Raw genomic sequence first — 20935 nt, forward strand, 5'->3', positions numbered from 1 at the left:
TGAAACTGACTTTCTACTGTGCATGTATATAAAAAGGAAAATGTTCTGTATGATTATTAGTTTTGTTAAAAACACATTAATCTCCTTTGTCTCTTTATTTCTGTTTATGGTTTTAAAGTGTTAAACATGCTGAAATGACAAAAAAGAAAGCAGTATGTTTTATGACCATTACTGATGCTTTATTGATGGAGATTTCCCACATGTCTGTATAAAGGTATGTTATTTTTTATTTACTGACATGTGTTCTTTGTTTTGTGACAGACGCCATGCTGCTGGTTGCAGACAGACTGGTGGGCCCTTTCAACATTGAAGCAGTTATAGAGCCAATCGACATCAAGATCTCTGAGGCCATCATGACCATGCAGGACAACAGCATGCACGTGTCAGCAAAGGTACTGAGCCCTGAAACATCTCTGCGGTTAATTCAAATTGTCAGCTAGCCCCAGGGCTGCTGTGGCCCCATTGTGGCTTATCACTGCCAACTTGTGAATGTGAGCGTGGGTGGGTGGACGACTGCAGTTGTAAAGGTCCTTTGGTGGTTCTAGGACTGAAGAAGGTGTTCTATTAATACAGGTCATACACCATTTTCCCTTTTATTTATTTATTGTTTTAAGTTTGAGTAAAATCACAAAATGACAGAAGCATTTATTGTAATATGTCATGTCTGGATAACGGAATAAGAAGAAAAACTGAGTTGAACTCATTGTTTGTCAGAAACCTTTATATTTGGGTAAACACCATGATGATTAAATGACTAATAACTTCTGATAATTACATGTTTAGAAATGAGTTTTAAGCATCATAGTCAAAAATATGAAATTATTGTTATGCATCATTCCACACAATACCACAAGACCACCAGCATGTGGTGTAAATGACTCGCACAGTTTTGTGGGTCTACAGTAAATATGTTTTGGGGAGTTTTATTGAAATGGGAGATATTTTGCTAACACTACTGATGCACTCCCATGGGCAAAAACATTATCACACACATTTTGTCTTCCATTAGAAACAAACAATTAGTTTCAATATCAGAAAGGCAAGTTAGATAATGTATTGCAACAAAAACACCCACCCTGAAATCGTTGTGTTTTCTATTAACTTTCAGTTGTTTCTCTCAATTATTCAACCCATTATTAATTCTAATTATGGTCTTTAGGAGGAGTGCACACTGTTAGTGCAAGAGTGTTTACCTGTTAGAAAAAACAATTAAGCTATTTCTTATTTTCCTTTTTAGAGTTCATGGTGTTAATCGTTGGAACATTTTAAATGGCTATCAGCAGAATCACCTCATTTTCACACAGCGTGTCGTTTTCTACCCTGAGTTTCCACTTCAGGCTTCTACTCTGATCATTTCTCTTTTATTCTGGTTTATCTTCAGGCAGGTGTTACACAGGTCAGAGTGAATTAGATATCCCATCCTTTCTCACATCTGGAGGGCTTCAGTGTGCAACTTAACCCATTGTCTGCCCCCTTCATGCCTCAGTCCTCTGATCTTTTGCTTGGCTGACAGATGGGTCTGAGATTACAATTTTCCTCACATTCACAACATAATCGTGCACAGACCTTCCCAAGTTTTCTGAAACGTATCAGATATTGTATTGTACATTCTTCACCGCTGCTTTGACCAGTTAAGAATCTCTTGCTTGTGGAAACTGGAGATGTAACTGGTGAGGAATCAATAAGTATTAGCGAAAGAAAGCTTTTTGTCATGACAGGCATGACGTTTCTAAGTGTGCTACACCACATAGTGAGCCACGGGCTAGGAGGCAGATCAGAGAGGAGTCCTAATGACCTGCGCTCTTCGGGTTTGTGTTGTTTTGGCACTAAAAGCCTGTAGAGACCAAGCCATCTGAAAACAATCCGTTATAATAACAACCCTTGTATGACCTACAGATGCCTGATGTAAAAGTAATAAAAGTAATAATACATTTCAATCACTCATGCTATAGAAAGAAAGCTCGGTAACACTTTACAAAAAGGGTCCCTTTATTAACAATACTTAGTACATTATTAAGTGTTAATAAACTATTAATCAAAATATTGACAACTGCTTAACCATGTACAGCATTACCAAGCAGACACCCCATGGGCCCTTTGTCCTAACCTTAAGGACATTTACTAATTAACAATAATGATAATATTAATAAAGGGCCCCTTTGTTTATTAATGCTTAATAATGCAGTAAGTAACATTAATAAAGGGACCCTTATTTTAAAGTGTTCCCGAAAGGTCCGTATTGTATTTTATGTACATTTGAACACTATTTATTTAGTCAGAAAGGTTATTTGTAGGGATGTCCGATGGTATCGGTCTACCAATATTAACGGCCAATATTGGCCTTAAAATGTAATATTGGAAAATATCGGTATTGGTTATTTCTCCTTAACGACCCACATTTTACATCCCATGCACATATTATACATCAAACTCTTCGACTTGATCTCATCTCTCTCAAAATTTGACAGCTCTGATGTTTAATTTTTGAGATGTTTTTGTTTTATTTGGCACAAATTGTGAGTAATTAGAAATTAGCTCTGTATAGAGGATCTGTTGTCCAAACAGCGCATAGCTATGTGTAGCTAGCCAGCTTGTAAATGTTAGCTTTTCGTAAATGAAGAGCTGTATAAATGTTTTATCACTGTAACTACAATATACAGAAAAAGAAAAAACACATTGCTCACTAACACACACACACACACACACACACACACACACACACACACACACACACACACACACACACACACACACCTTAGCGTTGCGCTGAGCAATTAACCTTGCTTAGCATGTGTATGCTCACATTGCTTACGTTTTATCAAGTAACTTTAACACACCCCCAAACATTCTCTAAACAAATCGATACTCACAAAGACAAATGTTCTAGAAATCATTCCAGTATAAAGCAAAATCAGTACGTTCGTGATCCATTTATTCTCTTGTTTCTGCCTAAATGTAAGCCGTAAACACACCAGGAGCGGAGGAAACAATACCTCAATGATAGATCTGAGGTGTGAGAGGTCATTCTGTCACATTTCGCACAGACATATTATAACAAAGATGGCTTGTTACAGCGTTTTCAAAACCTAAAATGTTTTAACCTTTTTATCATTAATTCACTTGTACTTTTTATTAAGTTGTTAATCAAACTTTCCCATTGTGAACTTAATAATCATCTGAGGCCTAAAGGCGTCACAGAGCATTAGTCAGAATTATCTTAAGGAGGATGTCATTCAGCTGCTAATGGTGAATTTCTTTTTCTATTACTAACTTAAACTGTAGTTGCAAATGTGCATGGATGTTTAACGCTTAAACATTCATGATAGGAGATATGTTATGTTAGCTATTTAAATGATTTCTTTTTCAAATTTTTTTTGTTTGTTTTTTGGGAGGGCAAATACGGCCTTGTGATTTTATCTTGAGAGGCGCTATATAAAAGGTTGTTTTATTTCTTTCTTTCTTTCTTTGTGTGTGTGTGTGATTAATTAATTTGAAAATTAAGGTTTTTGATTAAAAAAGTATATATCACACAACAAAGAAAAGTTACAGAAATATTTAGATTTATTCTTTTTATTGCTCATGAAACAAAATTAGCATGAACTTGACTTTACCCTGAATGAAAGCTGTGCCACAGCTGTGGTTATTTTTGTTTTCTTCACCCAAAATGACACTTGTCCCTGTGAAAAGAGATTTTGAGCTCTGATAGACACCATTAGTTCCAGGCTCTGTGCTTTTTCTGTCTCAATCACAGGCCACAAATTGAGTTAGGGGGGCAAATTGTCAGAGGCTTTCTCAAGAAAACACTGGAGTGTAGACACACTACCATATATCTGAACATGTTTGTCTTACAAAGAAACAGTCTTGACTCTGTGCAGTTCAAGCAGATTTCCAACATGTGCATGTTCAGAGGTTAGTGAGAAATGCTTTTCTGATAATGATGATGTCGAGATGTTCTGTTCATTTGCAAAATAACAAAAGCTCCATTCTCTACGGTAACTGCAGCTCTTCATGTCTCAGGTTTTTCAAGGATGCGGACAGCCGAAGCCATCGGGAATAGGCAGGTCTGCACGAGGCGTCTCAGATGTGTTTAGTTCTCGCTTCAAGCCTTACACACCTGAACAGAGACCTACCACAGCAAGTGGGACAAGCCTGGACAGACTGGTACGTACAAAAACAAGAGTGATGCAACATCTGCCATAACAGTGGTGGTAAAAAAAGAACAATTGTGTCTAATTAACCGTATGCAAGATTTTTGAGTGTGCAAGATTGTTTCATCACAATATACCACACACACACACACACACACACACACACACACACTTTCTTGTATATTTTGACAACTCCACTGATTTTCAGAGCTACACAAAAGAGAGTTTTTGATATAATCCTGGCAGACAGACTTTGGTGAAGGCATGCTGTGTTTAAGGTCGACTTACCGGGGTGCAGGTCCAAAAGGCCAGAAAAAACAGAGGCATGTTCCTGTAGCTTCCCTGGTGGTGTGGGACTTCCAGCTATGCTGCACTCTAAAGTTCAAATCTTACTTTTTTTGTCTTTATGTTACGATCGGTGCCAGCATTTCAAGGGAACTCACAAAACTACACAGATCAATCAATAAATGGCTGATATGCTGTGTACAATGTATTATGAACTGAATTTATATCTGTAGGTATCCATCTTCAAATTTAGATATTTTGCAAAAGAAGATTACAGCTTGTTATGTTTTTCATATCAAGCTAGTTTACAATCAAAGCTTTGGACTTTAAAAGTATGGTAATGAAACCAAACTTCTTATAATGAAGCATCCAACAACACACACAAACACGATATTGGATGTTCTGTTGATAGTTTTTCTAAATCCTAAACTCTACTAGAAACATTACATTTGAGAATGAATGATCGTGTAAGGACGTGGACAGAGATGTTGTCTCTGATCTATGCAGAGGATTTCATGAAATCCTCTATCTGCATCTAGTAAATCCATCCATTAAATGCATTATTTTGCCTTTAACTAAAATGTGCATCTGTTAATCTTATGCTGTGGAAGTCGTACAAAGGGATTAAAATGTGAATAATGTAGAAGCAGAGAAAAAAATAGTAGTACACTTTATCAGCTGGAGGTTTATTGGATGTTTCACAATGATTGTGAAAAGCATAGTCAGATCTACTAAAATATTACATCATTCACATATTTACATGCAAAATATCACATTTAGAGAAAGTCCACCAACTACCCCCGCTTGTCAAAGATGTATATGCACGTTAGGGTTAGATTGAAATTACTCGTAAACCTCATTCTGCAGGTAAGGGACAGTACTGAGATATACACTTTGAAATGAAACAAGTTTGTCCTTGTGTTTGATTCCTGCATTAAAAGCGTCAGCTATTAGAACACATAAGACTATCCTCCACACCAGGATGTGGTTTTCATACAGAAGTCTTATGCATTGATCAGTTTAAATGGAAGATTTTTTGCTGATTTCTTGGTTCTTCACTGCAATTCCTAGTAAATCAAATGGTCAGAAGTACTAAACCTCATAGGCTGTTGAATAGAATATTTCAGCAGCACCATTTATCATTTAACTTTTTGCTTCACTAACTAATAGACGTTCTTTTTGCTCCAGCTCTCTCTCTCTCTGTCTCTCTATATCTCCGATGTCCAATTAAATCTCTTTCTTCTTCATTTCTCTGCTGCCCCCAGAGGGTTGTCTGGAGGACAATGCAACACAGTGTAAGCCTTCCATTCCTCCTCTTGCTTTCACCAAGTCATCTCTCTTGTGGTGTTTTAATCAACCTGCCCATTGCGCTTCACCTCTTTATATTCAACGTTGCTATTGATTACTTGTTTGAGACATGGCTGTTTATTGACTGTGCATGTAATATATTCATCTATTTTTAGAAGGTTCATACTTGATGTCTAGAAATGTTTTATATTGACATGTTTGGTGGGTAAAACTACAATTAGAAAGCTGTGTTTTCATTTAAAATTTTTATATTTTCTGCATAAAATGTTTATTTATTAGAATTTCCCGCCTTATTCTATCTTTCAGGGGTTTTGCACTATAGCACATGTAATAAGTATGAAATGTGGCAAAACCTTTGGACTTACTTCATTCATTCATTCATTCATTTATAAATACTTGTAAATTTGCAATGCTTTGAGTGAAGAAAAGCACTGGTTAGACTACTCCCCTTCATGTCATGAAAACATGTGATAGAAACATGGGTTATGATTTATATAGATCCATCTATTGATAGGGGCCCTCAAGCTGGGGTCAATGGACCCCTAGGGTTCCATGAGCCATCAGTTGAAGGTACATGAAATACATTATTTATTTATTTATTTATTTATTTATTTATTCCTTATTTAACCAGGAAGGTCCCATTGAGATTAAACACCTCATTTACAAGGTAGTCCCATGTAGTGGAACCTGAAGACATACTGTGTATGCATCTCCTGGAGGAAAGAGGTGGGCATGGGCGGGGCAAAAGAGTGCAGAGAAGTCTGTGGTGTCTCCATTATTAAACAAAAGCAAGCTGAGCACTCTTGCTTTTGGAGACTCTCTAACTCTTATTTTGCACGCTTCCTTGCTGTGTGTGTGTGTGTGTGTGTGTGTGTGTGTGTGTGTGTGTGTGTGTGTGTGTGTGTGTGTGTGTGTGTGTGTGTGTGTGTGTGTGTGTGTGTGTGTGTGTGTGTGTGTGTGTGTGTGAAGAACCAGTTGGGGTTAAATAAACATTTTGCCAACTGTAAGATAATCGCCCATGCAGTAATCGTCCAATAGGAGGCCCGTGCCTATTTGCTGATTTAAGTCCAGGTGGCGACTTTTGTTTATTTGACTGGAAAGTGTCTAGAAGTCCAGCTTTGGAGCCTTGAGTTTTTAATAGAGCTTCAAACCTAGCTCCTTCAAACCTACTTCACGGGAAATCTAACTATGTTAACAGTGTACCAAGCAGCTCTGGACTATAAATATAAGTCAACTGAACATAAACTTAAACTGCATCCTGCTTCTTTAACCAACCTGAAGGTGGATCATTGGTTTGCCTAACTGTTTTATTTGGTATTGCATTGAATCCACCGTGTGTCCAATGTTTGTGTGATTTGAGGAAACTTAGAAAAAGTTTTATTGAATCTAAAACAGCCAATGAAAGGGAGATGTGTGATGTAGCAATTTGAACAGAAATGAGACAGTCTTTTGCTGATGGGGCATTACTGTGTGTTTCTCCATTACACAAATGCCCCCCAACCCCCACCCAAATAAAAAAAAAATTGATGGATGTCCAGAGAGGATTCAGTCATTGATTAGTTTGACCATTTGCTATATATTTCAAGTCTCCTTAATAGGCCGTTTGTTGTTAAGCATGGCTGAAATGGGATGCTGTTGGGAAGAACGCTAATTAGTCATTAGCAGCGGCCAGGCCTTTCTCCACGCTTCATTTAACTTTGTTTTAGCAGAGGGCCAGGACCAGTAAACAATGTGGCAAAAAAATAAATAATTTATATTTATCATTTTCCACAAAGAGGGAAAACTGTTAAATAAATGATCAGTCTCTTCAATCACACAGTCATTCAGTGTTGATTCACACCACTAATCCACCAGGTAAGGATTTATTTTAACAACAATATATTAGAAAAACTACACAGATAAAAGAAAAACTGAGAATTAGAACACAAGAGAAGAAATTAGTTTCTGATTTGCTGTTGACAACATTGTTACCATTTGTTGCTGACTTCAGACCAGCAAAATCAGTCAACAAGAAATCATTCTACCCATTACAGTTGCAGACACAACTGCCAGTTCTGATCAGTGGTAACAGAGAACTGAGTCACGCCATAAAATGTTTCCAGTAACCACTCTAATGAAATTGTGGCACATAATGCACATTTTTCCGTCTATGTTGGATTTTTTTCCTCTTTAATGGTTTGAGAAGATTAGCTGGGGGACAAAATGTTGGGACTAGTTAATCACGCTGGCATGCTAATTCGGTATATTTGGCATGCTGAGCAGTAACAACCATAGGGTGTGAGTGCTGAGAGGGTTTTAGAATGCTCTTCCTAAGTGTGCTGACAAAGGTTTTGCGAAAAGAATTTGAGCTTGGCTTAAAGAACTAAATGTGTGAATTAAAATCTTTGCTGACATACAGGATTTAAGGACTTTCCCAATATTTTGCAACAAAGCATCTTTCACTAAACCAGTTGATTACAAATGATTGAATACTTTCACCTTTTAAGCTTGTCTGCAGAGTCATTTTGATGACATACTTTAGAAATATTCTTTAGATTACTATCAGGATTTATTATAACTGTGAAAAACATGGCTGACAAGTGATGGTTTGAAAATAGACTCTAGTTTTCTTTTTTTGTATGAATTCTTGAGTATAAATAAATGTTATTTTATATTAAAAAGGTGTGAATTAATAAACTTTCAAACACCTCACTGGGCCTCCTTTGGCTCCAGCGGATACCTCCTAGAACAAAGTGTATTGTGATAGGTTGTTTTAGTACTAATCTCAGTGGCTAAGTAGAGGGTAATAAAGGGGTCCATCTTGAGGTAATTCTGTCAGTCAAAAGAGGTAAATGCATGACAATGACTGCTTGGTAATGAGCCATGATTGCTTAACAGAAACCTCTCTGAGTGAAAATAGATTATTAGATGTTCAGTGTGGACAAAGAGAATCTAGGTGGCTACTTTCCTCTTTAATGATTAAAGCTATTTTACTCTTATTTTAGGTCACCACCGGTGTATTTCTCTTCTCTTTTATATTATTAGTTCATTCACCACCTACCCATTTTGCTGCTCTAATTTCCATTTCAAGCCCTTTTACAACCATCCTGTGTACATCACATTAAATGGATGCTCAGGCTCTTGTGTTATGTAGTGTTTTTACATAAGCACTAAAAATGTACACTCTTTTGCTTCAAGCCAGGTCTCCAAGGAAGCCTCCCAATTCAGTAGCTTGTTTGGGGGCTCAGCTAGGAGCAGTAGATTTCACGTTTGATAGGGTTAGGTTTGTGAGATGGTTTTTCAATGGTGTCCTCCTGCTGCTTGATAGCTTTGCTATCTGAGAGTGAAACAGTTGAATAAAAAGAAAAAATACCATCTGAGGTTCAGCAAGGACCGTGTTTGTGGGGGGTCACGCTTTTGTAACTATGAGAGTTGCTTAGCTATTTGAAACTAGATCCTAATTAGTTTCCTAGATTGTTTGTGCAGTTAGCAGCGGATTAGAACTTCTATTACGGCACTAACATGTATCTAAGGTCAACAAGATTTTCAAGACCAATCATCAGTGGTGTCCATTGGGTCAACAAGCATATTGGCCAGTTAATCACCAGAGGCCATCATGAGTGGGGCCCCCTGGGGTGATCAAATCCCAATGTTAGTCCTGTAGCCAATTAGGAGGTGACATTGGTGATATGGTTTGTTTCTAAGGTAAATGGGGTAGGTCTAACAATTTTGGTCACAAGAGTGCCTAAGGATATGCATCTCTTTTTACTTCTACTAAGTATAAGATAGAGGGTTAAAAAGGCTTGGAGGGTCCACAATAGACTATGGTCCATTCAGTTCAAGAACCAGGTAGGGTTAACACTAAAGTTCTGGTCCAAATGAGGGAATGGGTTATTGAAAGGGGTTAGGGATAGGGTTAGACCAAATTATGTCATTTATTTGCTCCCTGTTCTCTCATTGCCGTGCATGTCCTCAAACTCCACTCACACACACGCGCACACTCGCTGCTTTCATTGAGCAGCTGTGGCGAGAGCTCCGTATGCAGAGAAGTTTGCTGCTCAGAGGACACACACACAGCTATCTTTTCCCTTCCCACTGAGAGGGAGCTCCGTGCTACAGACAGAGATGTTTACTCAACAGTAACCAGGATGAAAAGTAATCGCACTTGCCGGAACCCACCTCTGACTGATTCAACTCGCCAATCAGAAGTGGTAGGTGTGAATTTCAACCGGCCAATCAGTTTGTAGTATCACCTTGGTCCCGGTCGGACCTCCGAGGAAAACGTCAGAAAAAAGACTCACCTCAGAACAGAAAACGCACGTGTGAACCTGGTGTAAAACCAAACTCTTGTCCGGTGCCCGACCGTACTAATCCTAAAGTGTAAGCAGCATTATATACCTTTTCACATATTCACTGTTGCATTAAATGATTAACTATTAGGCTGCAAATATAAACATCTACCCAGCAGCTGATTGTAGCACTTTTCTTGCATTCAGGGATCAAATATGTCCAGGGGCAGACTGGCCATCTGTGGATTCTGGAGAATCACAGAACGGCCGGTACTCCGGGACGGCCAGTGGACCGGCCCACCACTCTCCACGCACCCTTTCAACACCTGATTTTCCCCCCTCAAAGCTCTTTCATGCTCCAGCACTCTAGCTTCCTCCCAGTTTCTCTTTAAGCTGAATTTAACATCAGTTTATCATCATGAAACAAAAGAATAAAGTGGAACAAGAACTTCTGTCTTCTATTTCTCTCTCCTTTTAACTTCTCCTTGTCCCTAAATAAAAGAGACAGACGATTATGTCGCAGCCGCAGTTTGGGTTCGGTCTCAGGTTATAACTCCAGTGCTCAGCCTTGCAGTACCACATAACAGCGGATCAAAGTTTCCTACTCTGTAAATGTGGAGAACATTCCTCTGACCGATTTGGATGCTGCGCTGGTGCCGCCGTTAAAATAACAAAACTAAATTCCACCGTAATTGATTATGGTACGCTTCTATGATGCAAAATCGTTTATGCCTGCATCTCATGCATTGACTATTTTATTATTTTCCTCAGCTCTGTCTATCCTACACCTCCTGGTCGGCCGTCGGGGGTGGGGGTGGGGGTTGCGCGCGGGGTTTGGGAGCCACAAAGAGAGGGCTCACAGGCCAGATGTGGCCCGCGGCCCACCATTTGCAGACCACTGTGTTAGGAATTCATGTTTAGGTTGCAATTTTATTTTATGATAACAGCTAAATTTCAACATTTTAGCTGTAAAAGGCCACATGCTGTGGGTAATAAAAAATATGTTGTGGTTTTACGTATAAAAGTTAGTAGTGGTGTTACAGTTAATGCTCACAAGCTTAGAAAATCTTAAACACAGGAGTTACATTTGTAATGTTGCATTTTCATTTAGATGTGGTATTATTTGTGCAGTAAGAAGATTAATTACCTCATAAATTATTAAGCTTATCAGTAATACAGCTTTTAATACAACATATAGTCAACATTAGCGCTGTTGCTTTAATTTTGATGGTTTGACCACATATTTTTGCTGCCGAATTTCCACGCGCCGATTACTATGGGCTGGGCCTAGTCAAAGTCCAGGGCTGTTTTCTAGTCCCAGTCCGTCCCTGAACATGTCTCCATTAGAATTTTCGCCTAAACTGCTGCGAACGTTTGGAGGTTGTAGCTGGTTGAAGGTGGCAGCAACACCCTTTGCCTTTGGCCATGTTCAGACTAGCCATTAGCTTGTTAGTCCTGAATGATTGTAAACTTTATTTCTTTAAACAGAGGCTTTTCAGGGAGCCCTCTACTGTGAGATAATACGCATGATTAACTTTTACACCTCAAGGCTCAATATAGCCAAAATATCCCTTTAGGCAGTCTTTTCGTTCTCCGGTGCTTTCATGCTTTACTATTTTAGAAGGGCACGCACTTAATGACTAAATGATGCATTAAAGGCAGGGAATTAAGCAGCTAAATATTTCCTATGGATGTAGTAGCTGGGGATTTAAATGTTCCAGCCTCTCAGAAGAAATAAAAATTGGGCTTGCAATAGAGATAAACGTGTAGAATTCTGTTGATGTGCCGCTGAAGACGGAAAAAAATTAGCGAGACACCTGTTGCGGTGGACAGCTGCTTTGAGAAATGTGCACAGCATGATGCATGCTGCAGGGGGATACACTGTTAATTTACAAAACCATGGCAGTGTTTTGTTGTTTAGTCACTTCCGGCTCTTCTGCCGGGTTTATATGTGTGAGCTGTTTCAAGCTCCCTGCTCTGGGATCTCTTCCACTGAAGTGTGAGTGATGCTTGATCTTCTCTGACAAAATGACTATTTTCAAAATATTCTGACTGAAATACCACAAAGTCGCTCTGTCAGATTTCAAGCCATTTTCACTTCTGTGTATTGCACATCGCTGACAGGTTTTCACAAGACATTTAAAACGTGTTCCAAATTTCTGGCAGAGAAAGCCAAGTAGGATGCTGTGAAATGTGCATCTCCTACATCACTTAGTACAACTCTAATGCCTGGAATGGGAAAAGCACATTTTAGCACTGGTCTCCTAGCAGCTGGCTGTAATTTTCTTGCAATTAAAGGCAGGTGATAGTAGTTCCACTGTGTAATATACATCAATAAAAAAACGTTTTTGGTATGAATTTTATGTACGCCTAAATTGAATCTAGTAGCAGACTATCTGCCACAACAGGAGGGATCACTCCCTCCAAGCTTGCTTCTTGGAGGGAGTGATCAGGGAAGTGATCGTAATTCCCTTACGGTTAGTATTGTAAACATTATTTAGAATACAGCGACTTTCGTAATACTTGTGTGTTTTCCTCTTTCCACCGAAAAGATGAATACATTTCGGGCGATGTGTGTCTCCGCGTTAAGGGTATATAGTCTGGTCATGGTCCATTGACGGCCATCAGTCTTGGGGCAATTGTCTATTGCTATTGGATAACAAACAGCATGACATACTCACCAGCTTCAGCGAGGCAGTCTGCTAAACTCTGTCTAAGAAGATACAAATACACCCTTTTTCTAAATACGTCTATCTGCACGTGGGTCAAAGAAAAGTCTAAATAGTCCAAAGTTGATGAAGCCGTTTCAAACTGGCCTTCACCGTATTTGTATCAGTAACGTCCCCCCACAAACAGAGCGCTGTGATTGGCCCACCAAACCAATAGAGTGCTGTGATTGGGCCACTACGGATGTCAGTCAACAGGGCAGTTTGCCATTACACCGAGAAAGAACTACAAAAAATATTTTAAAAATACATAAAATAATACATTGTTTTTCTAAAAAGGAAGACACTGAGTTGGTTAACAGCTCATGCAGAAAAGTCTGACTTTATTACAGAAACAGAAAAATAATCTATTGACATTTTGATAAATAAACTAATATAATTAAGTTGTTTTATTTATTTTTCTCAGTCAGTACATAATGTTTAGCATTAATGTGCCCTCTTTTCCTGCGGGAAAAGCTACCAACACATTGTGACACTTCTGTGTGTCCCCTTCCTTCATATGCTCGCACAGGGCGCTAACCGGAGTATTTTCTCATCTCCAGCTAAATTTAGGACCCAAAACTAGACCTGGTTGCTTTACCCTCTGAGCAGCTTGACTTTATCTGCCAAAAGAAAAAGAACACAGCATGTACTGGAATCTGCCTCGATTTCATCCTCTGTGCTCATTATCAGGCTTTTTAGCACACTATTGTTTCCCCTGACACAATATGGTTATCGCCCTGCCTAAAGGTAGAAGGTGTTTGCCTTAATTTTACAATGCAGAACGCCGCTAGCTAAACTCCTCTACATGGAATCCCACACAGGCAAGCAGAAACAGACCAAAACATGCCAAAGAAAATCCTGTTTAGCGCATTATTTAAAGCACCTAATCACAAATTTGCAGAGCCATTGTGTTTCAGTGAGCTAACTCAATTGCTGTGAGCACAATGGCAAAGTGACCATTCATATTCCATCCCTTTGGAGATTTTGCTACTTCGTAAAAACCTGTCTGTGCTACACTTTATAGATTTTTTATCCCTCGGTGCAGAGACACTGGTTCAGTCTGATGCTATTAGCTGCTTTGCTGGTACTTTCTTATATGATTTAGATATTGGAGGAATTTAAATGATCCCACAGTCTGCACTTAGATATTCATAAAGGTTACATAAGAACATTTGGGAGAGTTGGTCAATGCAGCTATTTCTTTTTCCCAGGAAAGCATATTTGGTTTTTAAAGGCATACAATGTAACTTTTTCTAATTTTTTTAGTCATTTTCTTGAGCCAGTGTTTGCTAAAATGATCCTTTACAGGTTTAACCCCACCCTCCCTCTGTGGCTGGAAAATCACACTTGCAACTACAGAGTGACGGGCCACTCTCTGTTGGACTTAGTAAAGTAGAGCTGACATGCCTGGCGCCGGAGTCTGCCTCCAGCATGTTTGAGATTGTGAACACATCTTTGTTTGATTTATTGATGAACTGCCCCTGTGGAAACTAATGAAGGTTGAGGAGACATTTCAGGGTTAGGGTTTGGGTTAGAGGGTTAGGGTTGGGTTGGGTTAAGGTGTTAAAACACAAATGCACAGAGAGGAGACAAGTTTCACTTTTGGTTTCACTAACAGACACCACAGGGTGCTAAAAGCAAGCCAAAACTGCCTAGTATCTATTTAACTGCTGCTGTGAGAGCTGGTGTCTGGTCTGTTCTGTCTATTTTTATTTAACGTTTTTTGTATAATTTACCTCTTTTTGAGTATTTTTTACATGTTTGAGTTTGGGTTAGGGTTAGAGTAACATTCAGTTCTGTTCTTTTACTACTTTCTCAGTACTAAAGGTCAGTTGTGATTACTGTCATATAAATAGCTTAATTTCATGCTTGTTAATTTTGAGGTGCAATAACAAAAACTAGTGTATTGTTGTACGAAATGACACGAAATGATGTTGCTTTTTTAATATTTTAAGTTTTTCAGCTGGAGAGGTCAAGGCCAACTCACCATGAGCACCGTTCTGCTCATTTATTCATTAAAGTTTTTCTTAGTAATTTTACCTTTCAGAGCAGCATCTGTTTGTAGAAGAGTTTTTTCGTCTCCCAAATGCTGTGTTTACCCTTGGGACAGGACACAAAACCAGCTATGTATGAAAACTCCATCTGTGCTTACATTAGCCAGGACACGGTTTGTTTATCATCAATGTGCTGTACTGAAACTACTCTGTCTGTAGCACTGGAGGTTTGGGTTTTCCATTTTAAAGCTTGAGGTTTGTCAAATATCGAACTGGAAATATTACTGGGGGCAAAGACATACTGTATTTGGTTTCACGTATACTATCTGAGCTGACTTCTTGACAAAACATAGCATAAGATGTTCAGATCATCCTAAATATACAGATTTGTTTTAAATGAACTTCATACAGAACTGAGATTTCATTATATTAACGTTTAATTGTGGTAAATACAAAAATGTAAACAATATTGTCTGTTAATTGGGCTATATTGGGTTTTTGAAGGTGTGGTTGACTGAAATAATTTATATATATATATATATATATATAGTTATAATTGGTCACTCAAGAGTTATTCATGCAGGCTGAACATGAAAATAGTGTCTTACACTAATCATTAGCTTCTGATAGAAAATAGATGATGAAACACTAGGATTTGAAAATCCTCACAGATCTACATCACACTGTGAAATAGCATTCATGGACTGAGCCATCTTGACTCGCGACGGGAAAGGCTGTTGTTGTTGTTTTAGCGTCTGGGAATCAACAGTGGGCATCTCCACTAGATTAAGCTAATCATTAGCATTAGCAACACCACCACACAGCAGAAGCTTCTCGAGGCCTGTGTTATTTGTGGAGATAAAGCATTGATGTTGCAAGTCAGTGGTAGAGTTGCGTTGCTATTTAATCTGGGACGAGATGTCCAAATATCAGGAAATAAGACTCCAAAACCTGCTGCCTGAAGCTCAGCTGTGATGCGGACAACTTATAGTTCCAAGAAATGGTGCAACGGTATGTATTTTTTCTTTTCATAAAAGACTTACAAGGCATTCATTCCAAATTAGAGAGCACTGCAAATGTATTGACTAAACAAATTATCCACTCCTTAAAAGCGACTAATTTTGAATAAGTATATGTCATTGTCCAAGTAAACAGGTAAAATTGCACAGCTTATATGTTTGATGGTTTAACTTATTCTTGATATGTTTGTGATCTTGTTCTGCTGTTCTAATTTGTCAGACAAATGGTCTTACATTTTTGATATAACTTAACTAGCTCGCTCCCTGTTTCTCACACTCTTGTTGTGTTCTCTGCTCCATGTTTGTTCTCCAGTTAAAGCTGCACGTCTGCAGAGTAATGTGCACACTTCTATTCATGAATGTAAAGCAAATACAATTACAGAAATTCAACACCAGCATGCATGCACATACAAATGTGCAGCTCTGAAAATCGTGAAGGTTATTTGGTAAAGCTGCTGTTGAAATAATAAGTTGTGAATTGCATGCTAAGTATACCTGCTCCATGTTGCTGGAAGTAACAGATGTGCAGAGTGTTTCATTAGGGGCATAAAGCCTTCACTAATTGTGTAATTAACTGTAGATGTGACCAGGAAAGCTGCTGATATATTGCACCAGCCCATTTACACAAGGAGGAAATACATTGCTGTACATTGTACATGCATTGGAATGTCTGCATCAGGGAGATAGTATTGTTCTCTGGTGCATTTTCATTTTCAGATAAAATCTAAACAAAACATCTACATACAGTTTTATTAGTGACGATTAATAACATATAAATCAGTACTGCTGAGAACTTCTTTTATAGACATAATGGTTACCAGTGCAACTGTTAAAAGCTGCATTGAAACTGCAAGAAGTGTTTGTATAACACCTTTTAGAGACAAAACCAATCAACTTGCAAGGTTAGACTTAAGGAGGCTTTTATAAGTAAAGTTTTTATTTTTTTATCAGAATGAAGAGGTATTACATCACTTCCTTCTCCCCTGGCCTTGCTTCTGTCTTTGGTAACATATTAGCAGTCATTTAAAATGAATGCAATGATGTCTAAAAGTTCCTGCATTCTGATGTACTCAAAGTAAAAAAATATATACTTTTTTCACTTTTTAACTTTTTTTCCCAAAGAAAGTCAAGTGAAGTGTGCTGTGTAAAAAGCTGAGGAAGTTGCGTCTTGATGAACATTTAAAAAGTAACCGTGATGATACAAGGCTGAGCAGGGCGATAATCATCTATATATGAAGTAAATAGCTTCGCTCTATGCTGCTATGTTTCTGGGAGTTCTTGGGAAGAATCCACTCTGTTGCTTTCCGTTTTGAATCAAACTTCTATATAAAGTAGAGTTATGGGTTGTTTTTGTATTTATGAATGTGCCTGAATGAGATAAAGCAGTTTTATCTCAGTTTTTTGAATCAAAGAAGATATTTTCAGAGCCACACAGAAATGATAATTGCAATTGGTTTCTCTGAAACTCACTTAACCTTGTTAAATAAGGTCTCCTGAAAGCTTCTCATACTGACCACAGATTTTATTTCCAATGCTCATATGCTCCAATAACTCTACATGGTTTAGAGGTTTTTTTTCTCTACAGAATACACCAAATTGATGCAACTAGACTTTTGGTTCTGCAGCACAACAGCAGCAAGGCTTTATCCTCCTGTCCTTAACTCTCAAATCTGAAAACCCATCTGCAAAATGTTTAATATTCTTCATGGCATGACCAGAGAGTTTCAGGCTGCTGAGCTATTAGAGATATATCTGTGCAGTTATTACCTTCTCTCTGTGTGCGCTCGTCATAGCGTAAGCTAATTAGAAAATACTGCCTCTAAGAACCGTGATTAGGACCAAGCCATTTTTCCTCTTCAACACATCACTTGTGATTACCAATTATTTTTCTAATGGAAATTTTATGTCTTATTAGATGAAAACTATTCTCACATGTAGCTTATGATGCTAGAGTGCAATAAGAAGGCTCTCATTCTTCCCCAGAACCCCCAGAAACATAGCAGCATAGAGCGAAGCTATTTACTTCATATATAGATGATTATCGCCCTGTTCAGTCTTGTATCATCACAGTTACTTTTTAAATGTTCATCTAGACCCAACTTCCTCAGCTTTTTACACATCACACTTCAGCACTTGAGCTTTGTGGCTTATTTACAGTTTTGAAAAGCTAGCATCCTCAAACCTGTAATATCCCTATTAGTTACTAAATTATATATAACCTCACTCTACTTAATTTGGCATGACTTGTACTTGTAATTAAATTCATTATTAATTAGGCTTAATGCAGGGGTGTTTGCAAGGGTTTAAATTTGCCTTTAACCTAAGTGTATAAGCTTGAAGTCTCGTGTAAGTCATATTTTGTAACCATGTGGACCCAACATACATTAATGCATTTACTATTGATGACTAAATAATGCATGATGATGTTTGATCAGATAAAACAAAAGTTTGGTTAAGTTATCCCATGTTTATCGTCAAACTGCTGTAGCGTCAAGAAGGGATTGTTTTCCACCTAAAGGTCATCTCCCCTCTCTCCTCATGAAGAACTAATCTCCTTGAGATATTGCTCAAGGCCTTTGATGCCTCTGCATCTAAACTGTTCACTAGCTATTTGCCTCCCTCTACAGCTCAAGAAAGAAGAAAGACCAAGAACTCATTTTCTTTAAATGATAATCAAATAACTTTGTTACTCCAAATAATCATGTGAAGCCTAATGCTCAATCAATCTGTGGAATGAGAATATTAATTACTTGATAGTATAATCCTATGATAGTATATAATAAATAATATAACTTTAAAATAGACTCTAGACTGATCACACGTAATGCTAAAGTCACGTGACACATTTCCTGTTTCTCATCCAATCAGAGCTTTCGTTCTGACGCGTGGCGTGGCTTTGCGTGGTGTTTATACCATCCCCTTTTGTTGTCAAATTCTGATTCGACAGTAAATTAAAACATCCAAATTATAAAACTATGTCCCACGTCATCTTAACTTCAGTTCAAACGTTCTAGAGTTTCGAGCCACTCGTAACTTTTTAACCACAAAGAACCTTGACAAGCTGGATAATAAAACCAGTTGCAAGCTACACCTGAACGCAACGCTCCTTCAGAGTAACGCCGGGGACACACCGGCCGCGGAAGCGCCGAGAAGCGAATCGCTCACGAAATTCGGCCGCTGCTTGCCGCTCCTCAGTTCAGATCAGACGCGCCCCAGTTGAGGCGCACCTCGGCTCAGCTGTAGTTTTTCTTTTAAACACTTGGTGTCCTCCATTTCCTCTCTGCCTTTTCTCAGCTCTTTTCCTCTACGTTTGAGTGTTTGTACGCGTGTGAGTGCGTGTGTGTGCGCGAGCGTGTGCGTGTGCGTGTGTGTGTGTGTGTGTGTGTGTGTGTGTGTGTGTGTGTGTGTGTGTGTGTGTGTGTGTGTGAACCTATGGTATGAGTTGTTTCTGCCAGTTGAATCTCTTGGAACACGCTCCAATTCTGCAGCTGTATCCTAGCAGTTTCTTCCTAAACGGGTATGTAAATAATCATGTTTTTCGGGGGTCGTACAGCTCCTTGTGTTTCTCAACTTCCATAATTAATTTAAAGTCATCCATCCTAACTGCTTGCCTCAGACTTTCTGCCTCTCTGTCCTGTTTGCTCCAGTGAAAAGACACCCAAAACCACACACCCCTTCACGTGGTCACACACGCACACAAGTTCGATGTGTGTGCGTGTTCGTGTGGTTTTTCTGCAGTGTCTGTTTACGAACACATTTGACTATTGCGGAATTTTATTTTGAAATGCTTTATTTTGTTAACTTTACCGGCCTGCCTCTTATGTCTACGTTTGACTTCCTGCCAGAATTTACGCGATTCACCCGCGGCTCGCGAAAAAAATAGAGCCAACGCCGAAATGATCGCTGCACGGCGCGGGCTGGAGCGCCGGCGCGAGGCGATTCGGCGACCCATGTGGTCTATAGAATAGCTTAACAAGGGCGCCGAATGAAGGCGGTCCTATTTTCGCGGCGCTTCCGCGGCCGGTGTGTCCCCGGCGTAAAGCTGAACTCACTGACCCTTCAGAGTCCCGCCGATGCTGTCAATCACCTGTCGCTTATCTGGAGGCATTCCAAGACTAGTCTGTCGTACCATACGCTGTTTCATCGGCTCCGGTACCAAAGGGGGGTCCGAGGACTTGGCATTCTGGATCTACAACGGAGGTCTCCGCCAAGGGTATGTAGAGCGGCAAGATAGCGTCTGAATGTGGTTTTTGAAACTCCGACTGTAGTTTAGAGCAAAATATTCGCTCCCACACGGAACTAACGCTTCTCCGAAAACGAGAGTTCTGATTACAACATTCCACATTACACCATCCATCCTGCCGCACTCACACCTAGATCCATTCATCACACAGAGTGTTTATAGCTAGAGTTAGCCTTATTTTAAATTGTTTAGAAATAAATCTTCTTAAACTTTAAAACTTGTCTCTCTCTCAGTTTTGACTCTGGGTTAATATGAAGTGTTACCTAATCCCTGCAATAAAAAGTTCCGATCTTCTGTTTAAAGTAATATTCAAAGATGCATCAAATTGATTTCATATTTTCTATGGAATCTCACCTTTTATGGTTCCTTACGTAAGATGTAACTGACGAATCATTACACTGCTAAATTATGGAGCGGTGCAGTTAACCCTGAGCAGTTTCAAACGTTGGATACTTGCTGTGGCTAATTTTAGTTTAATACTTCTACATTGCAGTATTAAATTAAATTAAAAAGATTATTTTCTGTTTCTAGAAAGACAAACCACAGTACCTCTATTTTAGCCTTTTGATATAGCTTCCTTCGTGATTTTAATTCCATTGAAAGTAAAATTTTTAAGGTGTGAAATCACTGAAAAATATTTTTTAATTATCCTTTCTGATTATAATCTGTACCTCTGAGTTCAATTTGTAGGCTGAACATGAAAATAGTCTCCTACACTTATCTCCTGCATTAGCTTAGATAGTGGAACTCACTTAACATTCATGGACTCACCCATCTTGACTCATGACGAGGAAGACTGTTGATGTTTTAGCGTCCAGGAAAAAGCAGAAAGCATCTCAACTAATAGAAGCTAACCATTAGCATTAGCAACTTCACCACACAGCGGAACTCCTCCAGGCTTGTGTTTTTTGTGGAGATAAAACTTTAACGTTGCAAGTTGTGGTAGAGTCTTGAGATGCCCA

At 38.8% G+C, this 20935-nt stretch overlaps 1 protein-coding gene across 2 annotated transcripts in view; it reads left to right on the top strand.

Annotated features, from left to right (window-relative positions):
• The window catches only part of gpc6a (glypican 6a), a 290648-nt gene that overhangs the window by 244759 nt on the left and 24954 nt on the right, over window positions 1-20935 (top strand). Inside the window, exons 5-7 of one of the 2 annotated variants that reach the window (XM_054731829.2) lie at window positions 262-392; window positions 4018-4161; window positions 5699-5728. In XM_054731829.2, coding sequence (XP_054587804.2) covers window positions 262-392; window positions 4018-4161; window positions 5699-5728 — 305 coding nt within the window. The remainder of the gene's footprint in view (window positions 1-261; window positions 393-4017; window positions 4162-5698; window positions 5729-20935) is intronic. The other variant, XM_054731830.2, reaches the window with a different exon arrangement.

The sequence above is a fragment of the Nothobranchius furzeri genome, chromosome 9 (genome assembly GCF_043380555.1).
Source record: "Nothobranchius furzeri strain GRZ-AD chromosome 9, NfurGRZ-RIMD1, whole genome shotgun sequence".
Lineage (NCBI taxonomy): Eukaryota > Metazoa > Chordata > Actinopteri > Cyprinodontiformes > Nothobranchiidae > Nothobranchius > Nothobranchius furzeri.